General features: G+C 40.1%; 3 protein-coding genes across 3 annotated transcripts in view; 1 reads left to right on the forward strand and 2 right to left on the reverse strand.

Annotated features, from left to right (window-relative positions):
- LOC146465054 (sterol carrier protein 2-like) overlaps positions 1-3,514 on the reverse strand; it is a 17,599-nt gene extending 14,085 nt beyond the window's left edge. Inside the window, exons 1-3 of the mRNA XM_085128899.1 lie at positions 3,361-3,514; positions 2,699-2,756; positions 365-436 (exon numbers count right to left, since the gene is read on the reverse strand). Of these exons, the coding sequence (XP_084985025.1) occupies positions 365-436; positions 2,699-2,756; positions 3,361-3,405 (175 nt within the window). The 5' untranslated portion in view covers positions 3,406-3,514. The remainder of the gene's footprint in view (positions 1-364; positions 437-2,698; positions 2,757-3,360) is intronic.
- A 2,207-nt stretch (positions 3,515-5,721) lies between these two features.
- Positions 5,722-12,661, forward strand: LOC146465055 (uncharacterized; the record flags this gene model as incomplete). Its single annotated transcript, XM_085129002.1, has 6 exons — positions 5,722-5,762; positions 7,199-7,335; positions 8,107-8,149; positions 8,672-9,436; positions 10,650-10,850; positions 11,941-12,661. Coding segments are annotated over 6 exons (1,386 nt in total), but the record flags the coding sequence as incomplete, so codon positions are not given.
- Positions 12,662-12,805: 144 nt separating this feature from the next.
- LOC146465056 (uncharacterized) lies at positions 12,806-22,983 on the reverse strand. The gene is made up of 6 exons (XM_085128927.1): positions 21,098-22,983; positions 19,475-19,735; positions 17,795-18,162; positions 17,111-17,338; positions 15,171-15,933; positions 12,806-14,556 (listed from the first exon to the last, which is right to left on the reverse strand). Exons 1-6 carry the CDS (start codon positions 22,685-22,687, stop codon positions 14,149-14,151), a joined length of 3,618 nt encoding a protein of 1,205 aa, XP_084985053.1. The 5' UTR covers positions 22,688-22,983; the 3' UTR covers positions 12,806-14,148.
- Between the last annotated feature and the right edge of the window lie 1,276 nt (positions 22,984-24,259).

The following is a 24,259-nucleotide window of genomic DNA, read 5'->3' on the forward strand; positions in this document are numbered from 1 at the left end:
GTTAATTCTTGGTCACGTGCTCCTGATCAAGTACAAATGTATCCCGACTGGGATACAATTCCTCAGTTGTTGCCTTCTCAGTTGTTTGTTTGTTTGTTTTACTGTGATTGTTGACGGGAAAGTCTAAATATATAACAAAGCACTTAATGTATGGTCCCTCAGGAAACTAGTTAGTTTTGTTTTCCCTCGAGTCTTGATGTTTCTCTCAACTTCGTCTTGGGAAACATCAGGACTCTCGGAAAAACAAAACTAACTGTTTCCCTCGGGATCATACATTAAGTGTATAATAAAGCCACAACAGAGGATTATATTTTCATCTGATGGTAGGTTTTGTTTTGTTTAATATAGTTGTCCAAATACTTACCATAACAGTAACCCGTCACTGCTTGCTCTATGTTGCTATAGTCCAACCCAGCATCTTTGAGGGCTTTTGTTCCTTTAATTTAAAAAATATATGAGCTAAATCATCATAGTCATACAAAATTCATTTTAAACAATAAATGTAAAAACGTTCTCTGTTAAAACGATTTTAGAAATATTTATTATACATGTAAGCTTTAGGCAGTCAGTCTATTGTCTTCGGCGGATCCCAACCCAAGGTGTACAGACCAAGCAATGTTTGCACTGAAATTGTTCTATTCAGCTCTGTATTGAAGATAATATATAATAAATTCCATCTTAAGTTACAAAATAACAAGTGCATTCAATTGTAACTTCTAATTTAACAATACAAGAGTGCTTCCATAACTTGATGGACGCACACCCATTCATCCATAAAGGTCAGGACACACACCCATTCATCTATAAAGGTGAGGCAAGACTAGGGGCCATGTAGCAGCCTGACATAAAACTGGATCAGGGGCATGAAGTAGGAACAGGGACATAAAACAGGAACAAGCCCATTCAGTTTGCATGCACTACGAGGCACATTGCAGGGACGGAATACATGAAGGCTTATGGGTTAATAAATAACACATTTTTATTGGTTTGTTTCTGTTATATAGGGTGCACAAGTTATGAACGCACTCAGTTGGGAAGTTTGCAGAGCACTTTTTAGCTTGTGAAGCTGGTGGCAATATGTATTTTATCTCAGGCATCACCTTGAGCAACTTTAATTACAACAGCAACAACTTTATTCTACTACCCCTACAGGGCACTATGTACAACTCAAATGACATAAAATGTACAATGAAATAGGAAAAGGGGTATTGACTTCCTAAAATAACTTGTCGAGAGTTAAAGAATAGGAAGTCAATTTACATGAAATAAATTACAATATTGTGGCCAGAAAACACAGCGAAACGAGACAACAAATTAGCACAAGAGTGACAAAAACACACACACCAATATCTACCTAACTTAATTTACTCTAACCTTTTCCTCACATTCCTCAAACATCTTACATGCATCCATAACAACAAAGGTCATGCAGTTGGCATGACCAGTTCTTTAGTTAATTAATGTCATCACTTACAATAACCCTTTCAATACGGAGCAATCCTATTAGGCTTCCGAGATGGAATCGCTTCGAAACTTTGTGTCGTTTAGTGGGGGAGAGCTAAATAAAGATACAAAGTCGCGGAAGCGAAGCCTAGAAGAAACAACGGAGCGGGAAACGGAGGAGAAAAGTGAAGTGTCTCAAGCGGCGAGCGATCGCACGCCAGACGACGGAGCTGGTAATCTTTTTGAAGTCGGTCTCTCTATTGCTTACTGTATAAACTTAGAATATATTTAGTACTGGCTAATTTTAATACTGATGTGAGAGCCATTGCCATTATCATTTCATCCATAAGATACATGAGAGCAACATCAGGTCGTGTTTTGTTTATACATGTATCTTTGGTGATTTTTCGAATTAGCAAATTATGCAAATATGCATGATCAGGTACGAAATGTGTTTAGATGTTTTTATTTTTGACTTGTGCATATAAGTTTAGAATTTATTACTGCCACTTCCAGCGGATTAGGAGAGCTAGTTTTCATGTATGTGATCGATAGATACACAAGCTAGCGGTAATGAACTTGAACCCAGCATGACGACTCAAGCGGCCGTTTAGCGGAAAACATCTGCCAAATTTTGAAAATCCCGCCAGTTTTGGCGAACAACACAGACTCGTTTTGGTTATCGGCATGTTCAAATGGAGGGATATAGATGTCCAATTCGTCGCAGGCTTCAGTTTATAATGGTTTCGATCTTTGTACTATGTATTTGGTAGAAGGATTTCGAATTTCGAGGTAAGTTTCGTATAATCTTTCGATTGCTGCAACGAATTTTGATTATTTCCGTTATTATCGTTAATCTTGCTAATTTCTGCTGTTTTACAAGATATATAGTTAGCGTTTAGCTTATTTTTATTAATAAATCGATTCCCTCTTCGATTTTACAAACGATAGTCCTTCGCTCTTTTTTCCTCGACCTTTACCGACGTCATCCACCATTATACTGATCCGTTTGGAAGCCAACAAAGCGCTTCAAAGGGGGCGTGTCCTTCCCTTTTATAGGATCGCTCCGTGTTTAACCCCTTATATCAAAGAACAAATTCTCCTATCTTGTCCCCATACTTTTCTCATAAAAGTACTGGAGAGAAGTTATTAAAATATCAAGAAAATTCATGCTGGCTGATCATATCCTTAATTCTCATGACCTCAGAGGTTGAATAAGCATTTGATATGAATAAGAGGTTAAAAAACAACCGACCTGCTTCTTTAGCCATGTCAGGATAATCAAAGTTTTCACGCCGACCTGGCTTTTCAAACTGAAAAAAAAAATACACTCCTGCTGTACATAGCAATTTCTAATTATAACTTTCCCTAACCCGCTAGATCATGTAAAATCCTCAATATCAGGCCCTATCCCACCCCCTCCGCCATATCCACCACCCCCAAATATCTACAGTGAATTGTACCAATTGAGTTGAATATTATACTTCATTTAAAACCCTCAGTACGGTTTTTGTTTAGAAGAAGCTGACTTTGACTCATATTTATTTATGGCTAAGTAAGCTTAAACAACTTTTAAAGCTTACATGTTCAGGAATCGCCAATAAAATGGAAGCCCATGGATAACTTAGCTTTAGTTAGCTAGCACTTTTAAGGGAAATTGCCCCAACGGGTTTGGGAGCACAAATCAGTCAATTATTTCTTATTTATTCGCAAAGAAAGGAACCATTAGCAGAAGAAAGATCTCAAAAAGGACTTATCTTCACACTGGGAAAATATGGCAAACAAAGATCGCAAACTTATATCTTTAAATTTATCTCCGAACTTCCGAACGCGCCTCCTTAGTGCGAATATCTGAATCGTACAAATATCTGCAATTTATGACTAAATTTTATGAAGATTTATTTTCTGATTACTAACCTTGGTCATCCCGACTCCAACAACGTGGACCTTTCTTCCTGGCATGGTTAAAAAGGTAACAAAAACTCCCTGATCAAGCGACGAAGGTTCTATTGAGGACTTTGCAAAAACTGCAAAGAAAAAAACTTGGACCCAGGCCCCTTGGCTGCGTTCATCCTTGAATGATGTAGGGTGGGCTGGTGTAATTCGGTTGGGGGTGGGGGAGGGGAATACACTTTAGAGCCAAAAAATCGCATTGTCATCATCGCCTAAAAAAAATGCACAATATCGTTATTTTATTATTATTATTATTATTATTATTATTATTATTATTATTATTATTATTATTATTATTATTATTATTATTATTACTATTATTAATAAAATAAATTCATTATTATTTTTTTTTCACAAATCAAGCTTTAGATTGAAGATAAATCTGAGGATTTTTAACATTCCCATACATTTCCTATGTAAATTTCAAAATACAAACGGTCACACAGTTTGTGTGAGCTCCATGTAGTCTTTGCAGGTGCAAGGAATCGGAGATACATACATACACTGACAAGCTTTATCTGTTAACGTAGGTTAACATAAGGCAGCCAGAGGCTGATGTGGACCTGCGATAATCAATAAAATTAAATACATATACAATGCGATATGCAATAAAATTAGATTAACATAAAATGGAGGAATGTACCGTTCATGAAGTAAGAAATTCGCATCAGCCTGGCAGACCGGTTGCTAACGAAAATCATTTTTTCAATGATCGAATAAGCCGGTGGAAAGCGTGATCTATGCGTGGTAATTTCCTCAGGTCCAGGAAATTCTAATCAGTTTTCAATTGTTGGGGCTGTTGGCCTTTCAGTTCACGGTCTATTTTTGTCACCATTTGCTCTACCGAATCAAATGTCACCACGAAAATCCCGATTAGAAAAACTTACGGGTTATGTTGGGGTTATGTTCGGCATGTTTTGGTCTCGGGTCTCAGACCACAATTTCCAGTGTCGAGTTTCAATAACTCTTGACCAGAATTTCCCCATTTAAAACTGATTTACGTGATTCCGTGCTCAAATCATACAAAAAATCTAAGCTAGCTCTCCGTTATGTACATGTCGAGGTCACAAGGCAATGAAAACAGGCCTCCAGTGTCCGCAGCATGGAGTTCTTCAAAACAGGAACACTTGGTTTCGTGTCGCAACGGGAGAGGCTGTTCCTGTCATTTTCGCCTGTGGCAAGTTATCCTGTTTCTGCTAATCGAAGCGGTCATTATTTTAGCGATTGCTATCCCGTTGGCCGTTTACAGTCCTTGGAATAAAAATCTGCGGAACTCGGCAGACGCAAGGACCACGGAAACAGCAATTGCACCCGGAGGTAAGTGCAATGATACGACTCGTTTTAAAATGGTGGCTTACCCGGAAGTTTTAAATCAAATAAAGCAGCAAAGAGCTTCCTTGTTTGGATTTCGCGCGAATGTCCTTCAAATGTGAAGTCACAGGGTATTTTAAGCGATTGAACAAAGAACGCTTTATTTATTGCTTACCAAGGACTCTAGCACGGCGAATCTCAGACAAGGGTGTCGCGCCAGGGATTGAATTCAATAAAACATTTGTTCTTGCAGCTAACAGGTTCTTTCGCTTTTGTTTGTTTCAAGCGCATGCTGAAGTGAGTTCAGTAAACATTGCTATAAGTCCTTTGCAAAGTTTATCATCAAATAAACTCGATTTTGCGAGGGCACGTACTGTAAACAGATTGAACTGAAGCTGCCCAGTTTTAAAAATAATATAAATATAAATGTTCTTTTAACTGACCCTAAAGGATAGGTGAAGTAACAAATATGTTAAGTAGAATATCTGTCAAAGTCCAAAGCATTAGGGAACTTATGCAACTATATAAACATATAACTTCGCGTCACTTCTACTACTTCGCGATTATTCCAATTCGTTGTAGAATGTAGGCGAAGTATCCGGGAACTAAACTGATAGGTACGGCGTTCTAGTTCTTGTTAGTTTTCTAAAGTGTTCCTGTATTCGTCTTGTCCCGCTTCGATTAGTTTTGTAACTATTTGAAGAACAAGCCATTTATCCTGTTGTTTTTCAAATAAATGTTGTTATTGTTGTTGTTGTTGGCATTATTTTTTGATGGCCATGTTCGGTCCTAAGGTGACGGAGACTAACTGAGATTATGTTAGAGCGATACGAAGTAGTTTGTGGAAATAAAATAAAATAAATCGTTGTCAGAAATTCCTACTACTGTACCACAAGGTCCGGGTGACAAGAACACTACTACTGTACCACGAGGTCCGGGTGACAAGAACACTACTACTGTACCACGAGGTCCGGGTGACAAGAACACTACTACTGTACCACGAGGTCCGGGTGACAAGAAGGTTTTAAAGTGTGGTGTAGCCATAGTAGGAGGTGGTGAGACAATCTTAAGCCTTAAGCCATTAGTTTTAAATCAATTCCTACACAAACGATGAAATACGGCACGATGGCCACTGACAAACAGTAAAATATAATGGTTTGAAACTTGCCACGAGATCTTTTCGTAAGACAGAAACGCGGAATTTCGGGTGCTTTCCACTGAGGTCGCAAAGGGAATGCGCAAATCTGAAGGCCCTTCTATTTGTTAGTCCTTTGGATTTCTTCAAAATAATGCGTACTCTTTTTCGGATCGGTTCAAGTTTCAGTGAAAATTTTGTGGAACGATCGATGTCTTCAAAATGACCAATTCCCTTAAACGGATTAATAATTCATCACGAGAAAACAAAGAAAATCACTACTGTGACCGTGGTTTGGATATGTGTTCCTAATTACCAAAAAATTTTTGCCAACTTTAGCCTTGATGATTTCTCCAAGAATTATTGATCATTTAAGAAGCCATATCAAACACTCGAAAGTGTGTTTCATCAGATATCCAAATACCCCGAAGTCGATAAAAAAAAAAAACTCCGCTGCACCTCGTTTTTTCAACCTACTTCTCAGTGTTTGGATATCTGATGAAACACACTTTCGAGTGTTTGATATAAATCAGCAGCACATCTCAATTTGAAGTCCAGTGTTAACACGGATACAAAATATTACTCAAGAAGTATAAGTAACAAGATCACAACTCCGCGATTTTGTTCGTATTATATGAAAAACTCGATCAACTACCGGGGTGCTTTACTTTGGACTGACATTGCATCCAGTTACTATAGTGACAATTTCAAGCTACTTTATGCCAAAGTCAGAGAGGACGATTATATGGAACAATACGACTTCGATACAACTTCGATTCAAACGCAAAGAAAGAGCCTTACGGGTTTTCAAATTTTATTAATGTGTAAGATTATGTATATAATTGTTATTAATTAAAGGGGAAGTATCATGGGGCTTTTAATATCTTTTGTTAAAAAATGATGAAATAAGACCTTCAATCAGCTGCCAAATAATTCTAGAACAACGAGAGGAAAGAAATCAACTCAATTCTTGAAAGGAACAACTTGTGATCTGTTCTAGCGCATTTTGGAAACAAACATGCGAGAACTTGAAAAACATTAGCCTAACATTATTTTTCAAGTTTCAATCCATACGGGCCTACTCTTTCTCTGGCCAGAGGCACTTATCGACAGTTTTATTGCACTGGGGTGATAATTTATAACAAACTTGACAATTATTTCCTTGTTTCTGCTGACAGACAAACATTTTTGGGTTTTGAAATAACAGCAAACTTGTGTGATACTTCCCCTTTAATGCATGTTTTTAAACTTTAGCTAGATACGCGATACCACAAGCAATTCTGTTGCTTTAACTACTATCGTGTTTAAATAAAGGATGATGTTGTTGTTGTTGTTGTTGTTGTTTTACATTTTAAGGAAAGCTGGCCTACTGTTGGCATATACACTCCTTCAATCAAAAAATGAAACAAACGTTTGCGTTTTTGAGAAAGAAGATCGTCTAGGAGGAAAAATCTTTGATCATCGCTTTCCTGAAGCTCCAAATGTCACAGTAGGTGAGTCATTTTTGTTTTTTGCGTATGTTGAAGGGGAACATTTCCAAATAGCCATCCAATAGGGAAGGTGGACATCATTAAACTGTATATCACCTATCTATTTGTTGAAGAAAACTTTTGGGTTTTTCTTTCAAAATGGAGGTTATACAAATATTGGGTATCGATTGGCACTGCACGTAAAAACGCCTTTGCGCAACATCAAATGTGTGGTCAAAGAATGTCAAAGGCCACCTTTGATTCGAATCACAAGTGACAAAGGCCGCATTTGATTCACGCGCGTCAAAGGTGGAGTCAAATTTGATTCGAATCAAAGATATTTGTAAAGATATCACATATTTGATCCACCTTTGATGCGCGTCATAGGCGGAGTCAAAGTTGTACTACATTTGACATCACCTATTTGATTTTAACTTGAAATGAATTTGACGCGCGTCAAAGGTACGGTCAAAGTTGTTAATACATTTGAACTCCCTTTTGATTCGAGTCAAAGGTATATGCAAAGGCGTCACACATTTGACGTATTTTTGATGCGCATCAAAGGTGTTGTCAAATATGTTATTATATTTGACCTCATCTTTGATACGAATCAAAAAAAGAGCAAATCCAATTTTTCGTGCAGTGTGGGTAGTGATGACACATTAGGGCCATTTATACGGGAGAAAATAAGACGCGTCTTATTTTCTCCCGTATAAATGGCCCTATTGTGTCACACATGTTGAATAGTGAACCAATCAGTTTACTGAGAATGTACTGATGATTTTTCAATTGTAGGTCTTGAGGAGTGGCATATTTACGCAGCCAATGATGACGAAAGGTATTTCAGTATTTTAATTACATGTATTGAAAGGGGAAGTATCACGCAAATTTGCTGTCATTTCGAAACCCAAAAATGTTTGTCAGTCAGCAGAAACAACAAAATAATTGTCAAGTTTGTTATAAATTATCACCCCAGTGCAATAAAACTGTTGATTGGTGCCTCTGCCCTGGGACAGTGTAGGCAGGTATGGATTGAAACTTGAAAAATATTAGGCTAATGTTTTTCAAGTTCTCGCATTTTTGTTTCCAAAATGCGCTAGAACAGATCACGGGTTGTTCCTTTCAAGAATTGAGTTGATTTCTTTCCTCTCGTTGTTCTAGAATCATTTGGTAACTGATTGAAGGTCTTATTTCATCATTTTTAACAAAATATATCAAAAACCCCATGATACTTCCCCTTTAACATTTACTTAGTGAGACCGACATCATCGCTCATGTATTGCATGAGCCAGAATTTTTTTTTTTTTTTTACAATTTGCTTGAAGGAGCCAATTACTTTTTTGTTTCTGAATAATATCAGGGGCCTCACAGACCATCTTTCTGTCCCTTATAATTCATGGACAGCACACGTCCATCATGTTGAAGCTCGCGGAGTGCACGTAGACAGTTTTGATGTTCTGAAATCCAAGGCCTTTCCATCTTTGTTAGATCGCCCGCCATTGAATAACTATACGGTTGAGCAAACTGCTCAATTTCTGCTTCGAAGAAATACAAGCGACTTCTCAACAGCCGGGGCATTCCTTTCCAGCTATTTGACACCAGAAGGGGCAAAGCTTATGGAAGTAGCTTACGGCTTTAACGGCGGCTACAAGCAGGTAATAAATCCTGAGAGCTTTAAGACGTACCTCGGAGGAATGATTCAGTTAGTACAGTTCAGGGAATATGATTCGAGGCCCACCAGAGGAATGTCCGAGATAATTGAAAAGCTCCGTCTTAAAGTGCGGCGTTTCAACGGGACAATATATCTTCGAGAGGTAGTAACCTCGATTAGCAAGGAAGGAGGCAAGTTTGTCCTCGAGACGACGAACTTTACTCTTCAAGCAAACAAAACGGCCCTAGCCGCTGGTCCAACGGCTCTCAGAAAGATGACAGGTGACGTCATTACAAGCATCACCAATCATGAGATCTTTAAGTCCATTGTAAGTGTGCCAGCATTCCGTGGGGCAGCGGTGTATCCCTCTGCATGGTGGCATGATTCCGTAGCTGCGCAGATGAATAATTCCCTCGAGCCTTTGCAGAAGTTTGTTTCCAGGAGTAATTGTCTTGGAATCACCATGCCATACAAGTAAGTGATCGCTCAATATTCGTTTTATGTCCCATCCATGTTCTTATCTGTACCAAAACTCCAAGAATAGACTATTTACTTGTTGCTTTAAACCTCATTATGAAAGCGAGGCTAAAAACAAAGCTTTTCATAAGTAATCTAGTAGTTTTCACTCATAGGCAAACAAAACTAATATCGTATAAAAAGCTTTGCACTTAGCCTCGCTTTCATAGTGAGGTTCAAAGCAACTAGTAAATGGTCTATTCGATCACCTCGTTAAATAAGCGACCAAAATCGACATCTTCAGTAACATGCGTGCAGACGTCCCCTATTTTGTTTGCTTCACGCCGAAAGAAGACCCAAAGGAATTCGAAACAACAGACGCCTGTTCGCAGGCTACATTTTCAGTCTGTTGTTATACTTTTTGTGATCAAGTTCTTGCCTGAAGAGCTGTCTAATTTCATTCTTCCCTCAACCTAGCTTTTAATATGATCCGATAAATTCGTAATGGGACTAAAAAGTTATGGTGTACTGTAGAGGCTTTTCCCGCCCCTTCTTCAAAAACAGTAAGACTTATATTGCGTGTTGGTGATCGGGGTGCAATAGAATAGGCCATTTCCGAGTTGCTGTGAACCTATTTTAAAAGCGAGGCTAAGTGCAAAGTTTTATTATGAAAATTAGTTTTCATTCATATGCAAACAAAACTAATTTTCATATGAAAAGCTTTTGCACTTAGCTTCGCTTTGAAAATGAGTTTCTATGAGATCATAAACCTAGTCAAGCACGCCTGGAATTTTGTAAAGTGTGACTTCCCATAACACAATGCAACTTTGAAAAGTTTGGACTTCCCATAAGACACTGCGATCAAAATGAACGATTAGGAACGAGTCTGGTTCCACTGAGTGTATGTTTATTCAAAATCAGACGGAAAACTTATAATAATATTTTTTCAGAATTTCTAAGATTAAACTAGTGAGCAGCACGTCTGCGAATTCTTAGAGATGTAAACCGATTTATTTTCTCCTACGCGTTTCGTGTGACTAACGCACACTAACTTCATCAGGGAGTTTTACAATACAACATAAGTGACCTGTATATATACCCCAAAATTAAGGAGGTATATATACGAAACGCGTAGGAGAAAATAAATCGTTTTACAACTGCAAGAGCTCGCAGACGTGCTGCTCACCAGTTTAATCTTAAATTAAAAAAAAAAAACTTGATTTAATTACAGGGGCATTGGTCCCAATGGTACAGCGGTACTGCATACAGTTGCTAATAACGAAGGGTGTAGCGACATGTGGGGGAATATCTTGAAGATCTCTAAGGACGCTGTAGACAGGGAAATGAAAAGAGCTTTGGAGTACAAGTTCCAAAGAAATATTCCTGAAGAGCCATTGGACACTGTATACAAATATTGGGAAGAAGGATTCTGGTAAGGAAATAATGTAACGAGGAGAGTTTCTTTTTGATAACTTCTCAAGCATCAATTTCTCAAAAATCTCGAAACATTCTGAGCAAAAACTGTTTTATGTTCTGATGTTTTTCGAAAGAAATTAAAATCCAATTAATTTTGACGCATAGATAACTGAATCAATGAGAGCTTGCCTGAAATTCTTCGGGTGTTTTAATTTGACTCTACTATAAGATTTTCACGAGTTCTTCATACCCCAAAAGACCCTAAATCATCATTTGAATCTGACTGCTTCCTTTAAGTGAGGTTATGATTATATTCTTCACTGGGAGAGGTTATCATCATCACCTTTGAACGAGTTCCTAGAGAACTCTTTGGTGCTCGATGGGTAAACAATTACATTTACATTCAACTGAGGCGCCATTCCGTGGTGGGCAGTTTTTGAGATACAATTTTCCACACTATTTACACCTCGCTCCAAGCCGAGGATATAGAACATTGATTGCTATTTTAGCCAAATGTACAAATGACTAACGTGGCTTTTCGATCGAACGTTTTAAAGACAAATCGCCATAAATCATTAGCTACAAGAATCTGAAAGATCAGGTAAGGATGCTCAGCCTCGTTCCCAGGTTTAATCGCGCTTATCGAGCGAGCTGAGCTGCCTATCTGAGGCTTGGGACACAGAACGACTGGGGAAAAAGCTGAGGGATGCCACTTCGCTATTGCTCAAACGCAGTCACCTTGCCGATGTTGCTAGCGACAGCCACATCGCGATACCTTGCAACATTCTCTTTTCCTCGTTTCTATTTTGCATTTAATTAAATTATAACACTGTATTATACTCAGTCTAAAATAGGAACATCTCTACATTTAGTACTTTTGTGTGTTGGTCTCCTCATTCCTTACGTACTTTTAGTATTCTCCTCTAAAAATAAAAAAGATAATAAAAACGAAAATAATTATTCATCTCAGTCTCAGTAGATATTGGTGAATGTTTACCAACCCGAATATTCACCAATACCAACCTCGCCTTAGGCGAATAACCTTACAAGATAAAGCATTTAAAGAACTTTATGACGCACCAAAATTATTCGATTTCTCATTATAGGTATTTCCAGAAGCCTGGTGCCAAGTTTTCGTTAAGTGACATTCGTCAATGGGCCAAGAGGCCGCTGGCCGGAAATGACGTATTCTTAGTGGGAAAAGCATTTTACAACTTTGGCGGCTGGTTGCAGGACACTATCTACTCTGCAAATGAAGCCTTAAAAGAGGGCTGGGATAATAAGTTTTCATGGCTTGCCTCCTAGTTTCAAAGCGTCCCGGAGCTTTTCCATGAGATATTAAATGCAAATATGATAAATTCACCTCAAGGTGATAAACATTGCATTTTTACGGGATGTCAGGTTCCGCTTCCTGGTCGTTCGGAGGTTACGTTAGGCGAACAACAGCTTTTCGCGTCTCAGCTAAGATGCAATTAAATCTGTAAGGTCAGTTATTTATTCTCGTTTGATTGGTTTTTGTCTGACGTACTGGAGGCTTACAGTCTGTCTACATCACGCATGACCAGTATTTTCGAGAATTAAATGAACGTTTGAATTTCTCTTTGTAATGTCCGGTATTAAACTTCTCTGAAAAAATTTTCCGAAAAAGACGCATTAACTGAAAAAAAAATTAAAATACTTGGAAAACAATTGTTATTTTTGAGGTACTTTATGCTCTAACGTAAAGAAAAATTTATAGCTTTAAACCGTCAATAAACTTGGGAAGATTTCTACGGGAACTCTGAAATCTCACTGGTGATGTTCAAAACTGACATGTAAATTTCAAACCTCCGTTCAAATTTCAAAAACACTAGTCACGGGTGATGTAGCTGGACTGTCGTTTAAACTTGTATTTCTGACGTGATGAATGTGATTGAAACTTCAGCAAACTAGCAAGAATCACGGTAGATCACTCCAATACTCACATCAACAAAAAGTGAAACGCTTTACTTTGAGAGGTGAATGGCATAAAAGTGGACATATTCGATTCTTATATGTAACTTGGATTGCATTCAAAGAAACTGACTTATTTTCTTTCACATATTATAATAACTTTAAAGCCAGGACCAAGCGAGGGAGAAAGAGCTCGAGAGTTCAGACTCTTGTTCTCGTTTGGCCTGAAACTCTCACCGACTCTTGGGCTCTCTCATCAAATTTGAACCTGCACAAATTTTTTCGTGAGGGCCAACAAGAGTTTTCTCGAGACTCGTTTGACACAACTTGAGAGTCGCTCGAGAATTTAGCGGACAGCAGCTACCGTAAATCTGCAGCTCGTGCCGGACTCTTGTAAAAAAACTCTCGGCTTGTTTGGTTCAAGCGATGTGAGTTAAAGAAAACTCTCGGCAACTTGGCCCGAGCGACAAGAAATCCCGACTTTGGTTAGGGATAACACACACACACACAAAAAAATCATTGGGTGGTAATCTTATATCAATAAAATGTCACTGCATGCTTGTTGCCAAAATAGTTTTTCTCGAGAATACCAGTTTTCTTAGTTCCCACCTACGTGAATTTCCCTTTCGCAAGCTTTCACAGTAAATATGTAACTAAGCCAGAATTATGAACCGCTTAAACTTCAGTATGAGCCCTTTTCGATCGAACATCGAACTCAACTGAAAGTTGCTAAATATTGAGTTAGTTTTGTTTTCCTTTGCGTAACTGAGCTTTGTAGTTATCTGTAAAAACCCCGTGTACATGCTCCTACCAATAATAGAAAACACTTTCCGTCAATAAAAAGCAAAATAGAAAATCCTTAACTTGACACGTCAGTTTTACCGCGCTTGGCACGCCACTGATTATATGCTTTCCCGCGCATGATACCACTTTAGTGTTCTCCCGCGCTTGGCACCGATTACATGTTTTCCCCGCGCTTGGTACCAGTTTAGTGTTTTCCCACGCTTGGCACCGATTACATGTTTTCCCGCGCATGGTACCAGTTTATGTGTTATCCCGTGATCGGCACCGATTACATGTTTTCCCGCGCTTGGTACCATTTTAGTGTTTTCCCGCGCTTGGCACCTATTACATGTTTTCCCACGCGTAGTACCACTTTATGCGTTTTCCCGCGCTCGACACCGGTTATATGTTTTCCCGCGTGTCTTGAATTCCCGTTCTTGGAACCGGTTATACAGGTTTAACAAGTTTTTCCGTCTTTAGAACCGGTTACACATGTATTTACTTTGAGTTCTGAACTTTTCACTGGCTAGCCGTTGGCTGCATTTAAGTTTGTTGTGATTTTCCAGGTGTGGTTACTTTCCCTTACACTGAATCACTTTCTATTTACCAAAAGAATCCTCAACGTCATCAGATTTACTAAATATTATATCAAAGATGTTTTTGCGCTCTTTCTGTTCGGGGTCAATAGATTCTTCAAACTGCGTCTCTCCCATTGACCCATATTTCCGCCAATGTTCACACCTTTTGGGACAAGGACGCTTAAACCTCCTCTGGAAGAACCCAACCGCTTTGTAGATAGCCAAAGCCAGAGAGTGAATCGTTGTGATTATCAACAGGAACGAGCAGACGGAGTTTGCGACGCTCATCTCCTGTAGTACTTGCATAATCGCCATGATACAGAGAACGTATAGGTACAGCGTTTCAACCACATTGACTCGCTTCTTTCTATAGGGCTGGAATATACTGTGAATGGCGAGCACCAGCGAGCACATCACGATCATTATAACCTGAAAGACAAAGAGAGTCAATGTTACTTTAAAGCTTTCATTTGCAAGGAAAAACCACGTCGAAACATAAATGCCAATCAACGTGACCCAGTAATTACACGCACCGAAGTTTATCGAACACTGTATAACGAGTGTCATAATTCATTCTACCACCCGCCCCCTTTCCCCCTGTGCAATGCTGGAAGGTGTAAAGAACGCGACATATTTTATAGCGCGTTTAAGTTTCTAAACACTATTAATAATAATAATAATAATAATAATAATAATAATAATAATAATAATAATAATAAGCCGTTTATTCACAAATCCAAGTGAAAAGGAGATAAATGAGGTTTTCCCTTTCTAGTTTATCTCCTGATAAGAAAATAAATTAAAACATTATTTCCAACTGTTTAAAATACTTAACATAATATATATAGCACATCACACAATAGAAGAACTTAGTGTTCACTAGAAAAATTTGCAAGATGACATCTCAGTCTGTTCTTAAAGGTTGTCAAATCTTCCGCCTCAGCAATTTCCTTTGGCAGTTTACTCCACTTATCGAAGGATTTGAAGAATACGCGATCAAGGCCAAAGTGTAACAACATATTGCCACTGATTGTAAGTCTCACCTGTTTTGTGTACCAGTGTGGGATAAAGGTGTACGTTGCCATTAGCAACACCCTCCTCAACATATCCACTGACCACCACCATGAGCATTGTGGACGCAGTCCGTTTGTGAGTGTATTTACATACTGAGGGTCAACTTTCCAGTAGCCCTTTGTTAAAACAAGGACAATAATAGGTAAAGGAATAACCAAAAACAACAGCACAAAAGCTGCCAAAACGGTTATTCCTAAATGGTCTCTCTTGAAGCACTGGACGTTTCCATCGTAGAAGAAAACGAGCTTCCCTCCAACTCGAGGGCAGTGAATTAACATGAACGTTGTCACAACGAGATAGTTATACACGAACAACGTCATCAACCAAAATGATTGCAGGCTGGAGTGCTTGCGAAATTTGAATTTCACAAGGTTAAAGTTCACGCTAAGAATGTACGATATAAGAAACACTATAAGGGTGACAAAGGGCATGAGGTAACCCATAGCGACGGCGTACAGATTGGTCATTCCCTCTATGATGCAGGTATGGAGAAAATATATGAAAGGTCCTCCGAAGTTCAGTATGTCTGCGACAAAGAGCACTGCTTCGCCAACAATGTTGTTAGGTTCGAACAGGAAGGGGAGGACCTGGAAGAAGAACAGGGGCCCTCGAAGCTCGCTAGACAAGCTGGGATTGAGGATGATAACGGTGACGCATAAGATGACGACAACGATGACAACGACAGCGATAACCCAGGCTCCACCGCCTTCACACTCTAGGCACTCCTCCCACCTGAAAAAGAGAAATCATTCTAATCATTCGTTCGTTCGTTCGTTCGTTCGTTCGTTCGTTCGTTTATTCATTCATTCATTTGATAATCATTCATTCGTTCGTTCGTTGTATGCTTCTTCGTTCATTCCTTCATTTGTAAACTGAGCAATCCACTTGCAAGATCACATTTAGCAGTGTCGTATGAACTTCTTTTGAAGTAAAATGCTAGGAAATAGGTACTGAAATATGCCAATGATCGACACTGGTTTTAGAGAGGCTAACCCCTTCGAAAGGCATTCATCTTAGAGAGACGATTCTCAGAGAAAGGTGTCTGTCTTAAAGAGTTATCTGTCTTGGAGAGTTGTCTGTCTTGGAAAGTTATCTGTCTTAGGAAGTTGTCTGTCTGTCTTAAGCTCCATCCACACCAACAAAACATGTTTAATTAAACCAGGTTTAACGAAAGCTGAACCATTGACTTTGACATAGGATTCAAGTAAACTTTAACTTATGCTTTCATTTGTGCTAAATCTGTAGTCGACAAAAATCCGGAAGCAGCTTTTATGAAGGAACCATTTTTAAACTGTGTTTAACTAAACAGCTTTTAAACGTGTTTAAGCCTTGGTGTGAATGGGGCATTAGCGAGTTGTTTGTGTGTCTTATAGTTGTCTGTTTTATAGAGATGCCTATCTTTGAGAAGTGTCTGCCTTGAGAGATATCTGCCCAAGAGAGGTGTCTGTCTTAGCAGGTTGTCTGTGTGTCTTAGTGAGTTGTTTGTCTGTCTCATAGAGTCTGTCTGTCTGTCTGTCTGTCTGTCTCATAGAGATATCTATCTTTAAGAAGTGTCTGCCATAGGGAGGTGTCTTTCTAGGAGAGCTGTTTGTCTTGCAAAGTTTTTTATCTTAGAGAGTTGTCTGTCTGTCTTCGTAAGTTGTCTTTCTGTCTTAGAGAGATGTCTGTCTTATACAGATGTCAATCTTTGAGAAGTGAGAGGTATCTTTCTTGGAGAGTTATGTTTTTAAGAGATGTTTCTTGCAAAGATGTGCTGTACTGTGCTCCACTATATCGTATCGTATTGTATTGTACTGTGTTGTATCGTATTGGTTTGTTACTGAATTATACAAATTGTCCTACTGTGTATGGACTTTTGATGGTACGGCGCTTGCAATGGCGAAACTAGTGAAAAGTAGGCTTCACTGACCTTAATCCCACACTTAAGCCTTTCTTGCACTGGCCACACAGAACACCAGTGCGATTGTGAGCGCACTGGTCATCGATTCGATCCGGGTTGAATATACATCCGGGTAAGTCCCCATTTTTCACGCATTGACAGTAGTGAGAAGGGCAGAAGTAGGTTACTAGGCGACCATCCACCGCTCCGCCCCAGTACCCCTCTTGTAGATAAACATTCCTTGTATCATCACTGCATCTGACAGAAGAAAGAAATGCGTTGGTAACGGGAGACAATTTGGATTAAGTTCCATTCCACCGAAAAAAAAAAAAAAAACGGGAATTTCGGGTAACTTATCGAATGTTACGGAGATTTTCTTTCATCCGCAATTCATGCCTTTTCGGAAATGGTTGCTCCCATGTAAGTTGATTGCGTTATCAGTTCAAATTCTCGTTGTAATCGATAGGACAAGACAGAGTTACAAACTCGAGTATTGTTGGACATTCAACCATCACAACACAACACATGATACGTACGCTCAAAGACTGAATCTGCTCGATGTTTGATTAGAAATAGCCTGCGAGAGGAGACACCTTTGTCGGCTTTTGTTTTACCCACTGAAAAAGGCGTCTGCTCTCGCAGGATAGATTACAAACCATGAGTTTAAGTTTTCACAGCTACCTAATGCGTTGTAGTCGACTCTCACGCGCTTACCTCAGAACGCCTTCAATCTTCTTGTCGCAGGTGCACTTGGTGTCCTGAAACCTAAATCCAGGTCTACATGGTATAGCGGTAACATTGAACAAATATCTGTTCTTCAGCGTGGAAAAAATATCCTCCATTTGAAATCGGTGCACTGTGTTATTCGTTATTTCTTTGTAAAGAGTTTCGTTCGCCAAGCGATACGAAAAAGGAAAAGCAAGCCTGTTCACTGGTGATAACAAGCGCATTGTGTTGTCGAGATGAAGCCTGTGGTTTGAGTCAGTCGGGCCTGTTTCGGATAAAGTAGCGATGGTGAAGATGGTGTGGTTGAGTTCATCGTAGCCTTGTATATCGAGCATGATATTTTCGCCAGGTGAGAGCTGCGAAGACAAAAAGCGACCAAGAAAATTAAAGAATAAGTTGGCAGAGCGCATACTTGCTTGCTGCTCATAATTTTTTGCCTCAATAGAGCGCGCCCGGATACTAATCATTAACAGATTTATATCATTCAACGGATGGCGTAAACCTCGCGTTTTGATTGGTCTAGGGGAGTTGGTTATTTACATACAAATGCACGAATGGCGTCATGAGTCGCTGAAAGTTCTCTTGGTCCTCTCTCGTAAAATGCTGCATAAATTGAGGTGACATTGTTAGCCAATGACAACCTTGATAGCCTACCATTAGCCAAATGGCGTGCTCTCTTTTTATGGATCATAAATGACGTCATAAAAGCCAAATTTGGCCTCCCAGGCTACGCGCAAATCATCACTACGACGATTCTTGCAAACATGTCTAATTCTGTGTAGGATAATCGGTTTAAAAACAGCATATAGGACAACTTTGCTCCACTTGACCGCGCATGCGCACTCTGATATTGCATAGTGGACTTACGAAATGTGGTAAGAACATACGTCACGTTACTCGCCGCGTGCTTCTTTGTTCTTACTCGTCTACAAGTCATCCGTGCGTTTTCATAACACGCCCACACGGTCAAATAGAATATATTTATTGAATAGTGTTTTTGTACAACAAAAAATAAGCATACGAGGCAGCCTGTGTTGAAATCTAGGAACCAGACTGAGGGACGGATTCAGAATTTCGTCTAACGCGAGGTTCCCGAGTAAGAAGTAATGGTTCCCTAGTGAGTATGTTTCAGAATTTGATAAGGTTTGGTCCTCCCGGGACTATTTTCCTTGACAAAATATACTGGCTCAATTCATCCAATTAACGAATGAACTATAATCCTGGACCCCTACTTAGCTCTACATAAGTGCAGTCCTCGATAGGCCTTATCACGGTTTTCGACGCCATTTTGAAGAGTAGGCAAACAGGCTTGAAATAACAGTGTTTGTATGGAAATCCAATGTCAAATAATTTTGATAAAATATCGCTTCTGAAAAATTCATGAATTGGAAATTTTTGGCACTAGGGAAAGGATTTTAAGAAAAACAGACAAATGTATGGAAAGTCAGTTCAAAACACGACTGGATGCTTTCTGGCACAGCTACATCCCTCCAATTTTTTTCTTAAAATCCTTTTCCTAGTGCCAAATTTTCCAATTCATGAATTTTTCAGAAGCGATATTTAATGAAAATTATTTGACATCGGATTTCCATTCAAACACTGCTATTTCAAGCCTGTTTGCCTACTCGTCAAAACGGCGTCGAAAACCGTGATAAGGCCTATTTTTACCTTAATGTTTTTATCATCATTATCCTGGTCTTGAAAGTGATGAGTATCAGTAGCTATATCGTACTCTGGTCCCATCAGCGGCTTGAAGTGCTTGGCAGGGTGGATAAAATTCTTCCTATACACTAAGGTATTATTCCAGCGGAGTGCTTTCTCGGTGCTGTAAAACGGGTACTTCTCGTACCACAGACAAGAGCCCAGTGACGAGATGTATACAGCGGCACCTTTGACTTTGGCACTGTTTTTGATAAACGAAACCTTTGCCTGGAGAATTGAAATAAAGCCGCCGTTACACGTTGAAACTTTTAGCTTGTGTGCAACGGCGCTGCGAAACAAGTTTCACGAAGTGGTGTTACACGGTGAAACTCTTGTTTTTCTACCACTGCGACCGTTGCAGAAGTAGAAAGCGGTTCTACTTTTCGTGAAACTTGTTTCGCAACGGAAGTTCGAAGAAGTTTCACGAAACCGACCATGTTACACGGTGCTACGCCTGCTGAAACTTGTTTCGCAGCGCCGTTGCAGCTAAAAGTTTCAACGTGTAACGGCGGCTTAAGTGAAGTGTAGTGAGTGTAGTTCAGATTGATTACCTGATAGAGAAAGATGAAGACCGTGTCAGATGGTATGCGTGATTGATTGTTCATCAATTCCCAATATTAATCGATTAGGGTACGTATACCGGTGCGTTCGATTGACCCTATTCCGGAATAGGAATACTGCAATGATGACAAGAAATCCCTCAAAACAGGTTTTAGGAGTTACTGGAGAACAAAATGGCTTTTAAATTATCTTGTATCAGCGAACGTTTGAAGAATGTCTTTTCAAACTTACTTTAAAACAGAAATCTAACAGCTATTGCGCTTATTCTTATTCTGGAATACAGTCAATCGAACGCAACCTTAATTTCTATTATTGATGTCGATAGATTTCATTGGAGTCCAAAATCTGTCATTTTTCAATAGCTATTTTCAGACCCGGCCCTCTAAAATCTGTACTTGTTTTCACACTTTCAGATCAAAATGGTGAAAATCTGTCTTTACTTTCGGACCAAAACGACTCAAAACCCCACCCACTTGGGCTGGCACATACTTATAGAGCTTATGTGAGGGAGTGCCCCACCCACCCACCCAGGGGCGGGAATTACACGGCAAGCCTTGGCTCAGGACACGAACGAAAGAAATGCAGAACTTTTTTACTTTGGAAAATAGATGCCGCACGTTAACAAAGATACCTGTTAACAAATATTCTCCTTGGTTGCCCTACTATAAATATTGCTAAGACTAACATTTTGTAGATTGAACCGTCCCGACATGACACGTAATTACCTTGCACGGAAGGGGAAGGCTTTGACCCAAAATCCCTTGGCAGTAGTAAACGCGATGACGGAAAAGAAAGGAGACAGAGGGAGATTTTGACATCTCTTGTGCCCTGCTTCGCGTTAAATAGCCGCACCCCACCTTTCCCTTTCGCCAAGTTTTCTCGTGGGGGGGGGGGGGGGGGTCGACAAGAAGGCTCTCTGGGAACTTACTAGCCTCCCTCGCAGACGCTCTTTTGGCTCGTAACGTAATCGGAGAGGGAAGATTGCGTGACGAGCCAAAAGAGCGTCGGCGAGGAAGGCTGGAAACTTACCTTCCATTTAGACGGTTCTGTCCTCGGTATGCTGTATACCACGAAACAATCCGGGTTGTATACACGGATAAACTCGTACATAGCACGGGTCTGCACCATTATCGCTCCTCCCAAGCCACTGGCAAAGTTTTCTACAAAACGAAGTTCACTGCCAGGATGCAGGGTGATTTGACTAGACCTCAGAAACACAGCCCCTCCATGTGAACCAGAATTCTTGATGAACTCCAAAGTGCCATTAACATGTATGACTCCCTCCTGGTACTCTACTGCGCCGGCGCCGTGATTCTCAGTGAAGACATTTCTACCGACAAATTTCGCGTTAACCCTTTGACTCGTGAAGGGGGCTGTGTAAGTCAGATAGGTCGCACCGTGATTCATTATCGTGCAGTCGATAAATTCTACTGTCAACTCGACTGGAGAATTAACAGGGATCGCTGTGTCCAGGCGAACGGCCGCGCTGGCCCGACCGTCGTTTCCATCCAAAGTAACGTTGCTAAATTGTATCACTGACTGCGAGACGTAATTCATTAAAAAGACATTCAAACCTCCACCTCTTCTGGACCAGTTTTCTCTTATAACGCTATATTCAAAACGGGTTTTCGCCACGGTAACATCCCACAGAGAAAAGCTGAGTCCACCACCAGCTTGAGCTGCGCGATTACCGACAAAACTGCATCCTCGAACGTCTAATGAATTCTCTTCAGCGAAGTGACAAGAGCAGTGGAAGAGCCCACCCCCGAAAGTAGCCTTATTGTTCTCGAAAATACTGTCCTCGATCAATACTTTGTTAGAGTTTGCCGTGTTCAGAAAGGCCACTACCAAACCGCCTCCTAGATAGTTCAATTCAGGAACGATCGAAAGCGAACGAGGAGCGATGTAGTTCTCGGAGTCGTTGATAGCTGCTGAATTTTCTGTGAAGTTTGTATTTCTAACGACAACACTCAACCCCTTGAGGCTCACAAACACGAACCCTGCACCCCCGCCGACGGAGGTCAGCCCCGGAGCAAAACGAGTTTGCGGTGCGTTTGCAGTGTTGTTCGAGAAAAGACATCCTTCTATTGTGACACCGCTATCGAAGGCGTTTATTCCAGATCTCTTGTTGTCCCGAAACACGCAGTTAGTAAAGAAGACATTGGCAGAGTTCCAGATCATTACCACAGCGGCCGAGCTTGCACTAAAGTGCTGAAATTCAAGATCGGATACATGAATGTTGTATGTTGAAATACCGTCAACCTCTGAGGAACCTATCGCAATACCTGATGAATCATCTGCACAGCGCAAAACGGGAACTGTAGACTTGTCCGCACTCGTTATAAAGATGCGCCTGTCCTTTCTTGGCTGGAAGATTTCAACCTGAGCTCGCAGATCATGTCGCTTGTCCCGAATGGAGAAAATAAAGCTGGTTTCGTTGTCAAATGCTACGTCGTTGAGAATTCCAAGCGCGTAACTGATCGATTTGCAGGGTAGTTTTCCATTTGCTTGATAGCAGCTTGAATTATCCACGCCAAATTTTTGCGAGATAGAAACGTCAAAACACAAAGCATGCGAGATCCATGTGGCCAGAAAGACGTACAACAACATTTTGATCATTATGCAGATCGATTCTCCAAGCGTTTTTCTTTGCCAGAAGTATCCGACTGATAAAATACAATTTTTCGCTTGAAAACCACAGGGACCTGATACGAAAAACAGTTTCGTGCGAAAAGGTTACGAAATGTTTCACCCGCCAAGGGCATATGACTGATATAGACCAATCTAGACTGCTTACATTTGTATGCGCACCGCCGTGCACGCAGCGGCAGGTGACATTGTTTGGTTTTTGTCTTGTGATAATATGCATTGAAAGATGGATTAGGGCATGTGATTAGGGAAGGTAATGCGTTCTTCCTTTCAGCCGTGACATCATCTGTGTTTACCCTTCTAATTCACTCCCAAGTGCTTCTAAAGTCCAAGTAAAGGAAAAAAAATCCCAGCTTCCTTTTTACAATCTCTGGGAAAGTGAGCATTATCAAACTTCCAAACTAAAAATGCAGTTTTCGAAGGCTATCCCTAATTGAGCCGTACAGTAAAACTGAACAGCGCCACAGGGAACTGGTCAGTAGCCGGGCACACTTTAGGATTTCATACACCGACTCAAAAGTTGAACCACCTTGTACAGCGTAATAAACAGTGCGACAAGAAAGTTCTGCTTAGAAGCTTTCATTTGAATGGTCACACTCAAGGATTTCATCCACAGACTCAATCTCGTACCCAGAGTCTTCAGGCTTTTTGGTCAGCGGGGCAACGCCGGGAAGACTCTGGGGACATCGAATTTTATTACCGCAGGATTTCTGCGGTAAAACAATGGAAACCGTTACGGAACAGCCAATCAAAAAAATTGAATTTTTTCGATGTCCCCAGAGTCTTCCCGGCGTTGCCCCGCTGACCAGAAAGCCTGAAGACTCTGGGTACGAGATTGCCACAGACTCAAAAGTTAGGACAAAATTGCATTACCCGGCAAGAATATAATAAACGATAAATAGAGCTTTCTAAAGTGGCCAGTGGCTGAATCTGACAGTCACAGTTCGCTAACTTCAACTTAGGACAGGAAAGTGTTCCTGCGATTTTTTCCTTCTATTAGTCCCCTACTACGACAAAGAATCAAAGCTGGAGAAAACAGCGTTCGTGTCTCATCTTGAATTCCTTCAAACTACTAAAATAAACAAAGCAAATGACAAACCGATCCAGATTACGACGAGTAGTTCTTGAAGGTTCCGGTCCTGTCTCAGGTTTAAAAATAACGATCATTGTGGAACAAAGAACAGGAAATAAAACACTACTAAAAGTTCAAGGTTTCTAAAATAGGCAAAACAACGAAGCTGAATCAGTGAGGCGGGGAGGATTAAGACTAAATATTTATACTTGAGATTAAAAAAAATTGAGCTCGCAAAAGGCGTTTAATTCCGTTCAATAAGGCGTGAAATGAAAAATAACGACAGGATTGTTCCGCGTGCACAGTAACACCGCTTTTAAAATCCCAAAATAGGCAAAATAGCTATAAACTCATTCGGAAGGACCAGTTCTGTCCGTTTACTGGTATCATCTTTTAAAGCATTGATCCTTTTTAGGATTCGGAAACAAAGAATTTTTCAATTACACCAGCTGATGTCAAATAGCACGAGA

The sequence above is a fragment of the Pavona decussata genome, unplaced genomic scaffold, assembly GCF_977016875.1.
Source record: "Pavona decussata unplaced genomic scaffold, jaPavDecu1.1 SCAFFOLD_157, whole genome shotgun sequence".
NCBI lineage: Eukaryota > Metazoa > Cnidaria > Anthozoa > Scleractinia > Agariciidae > Pavona > Pavona decussata.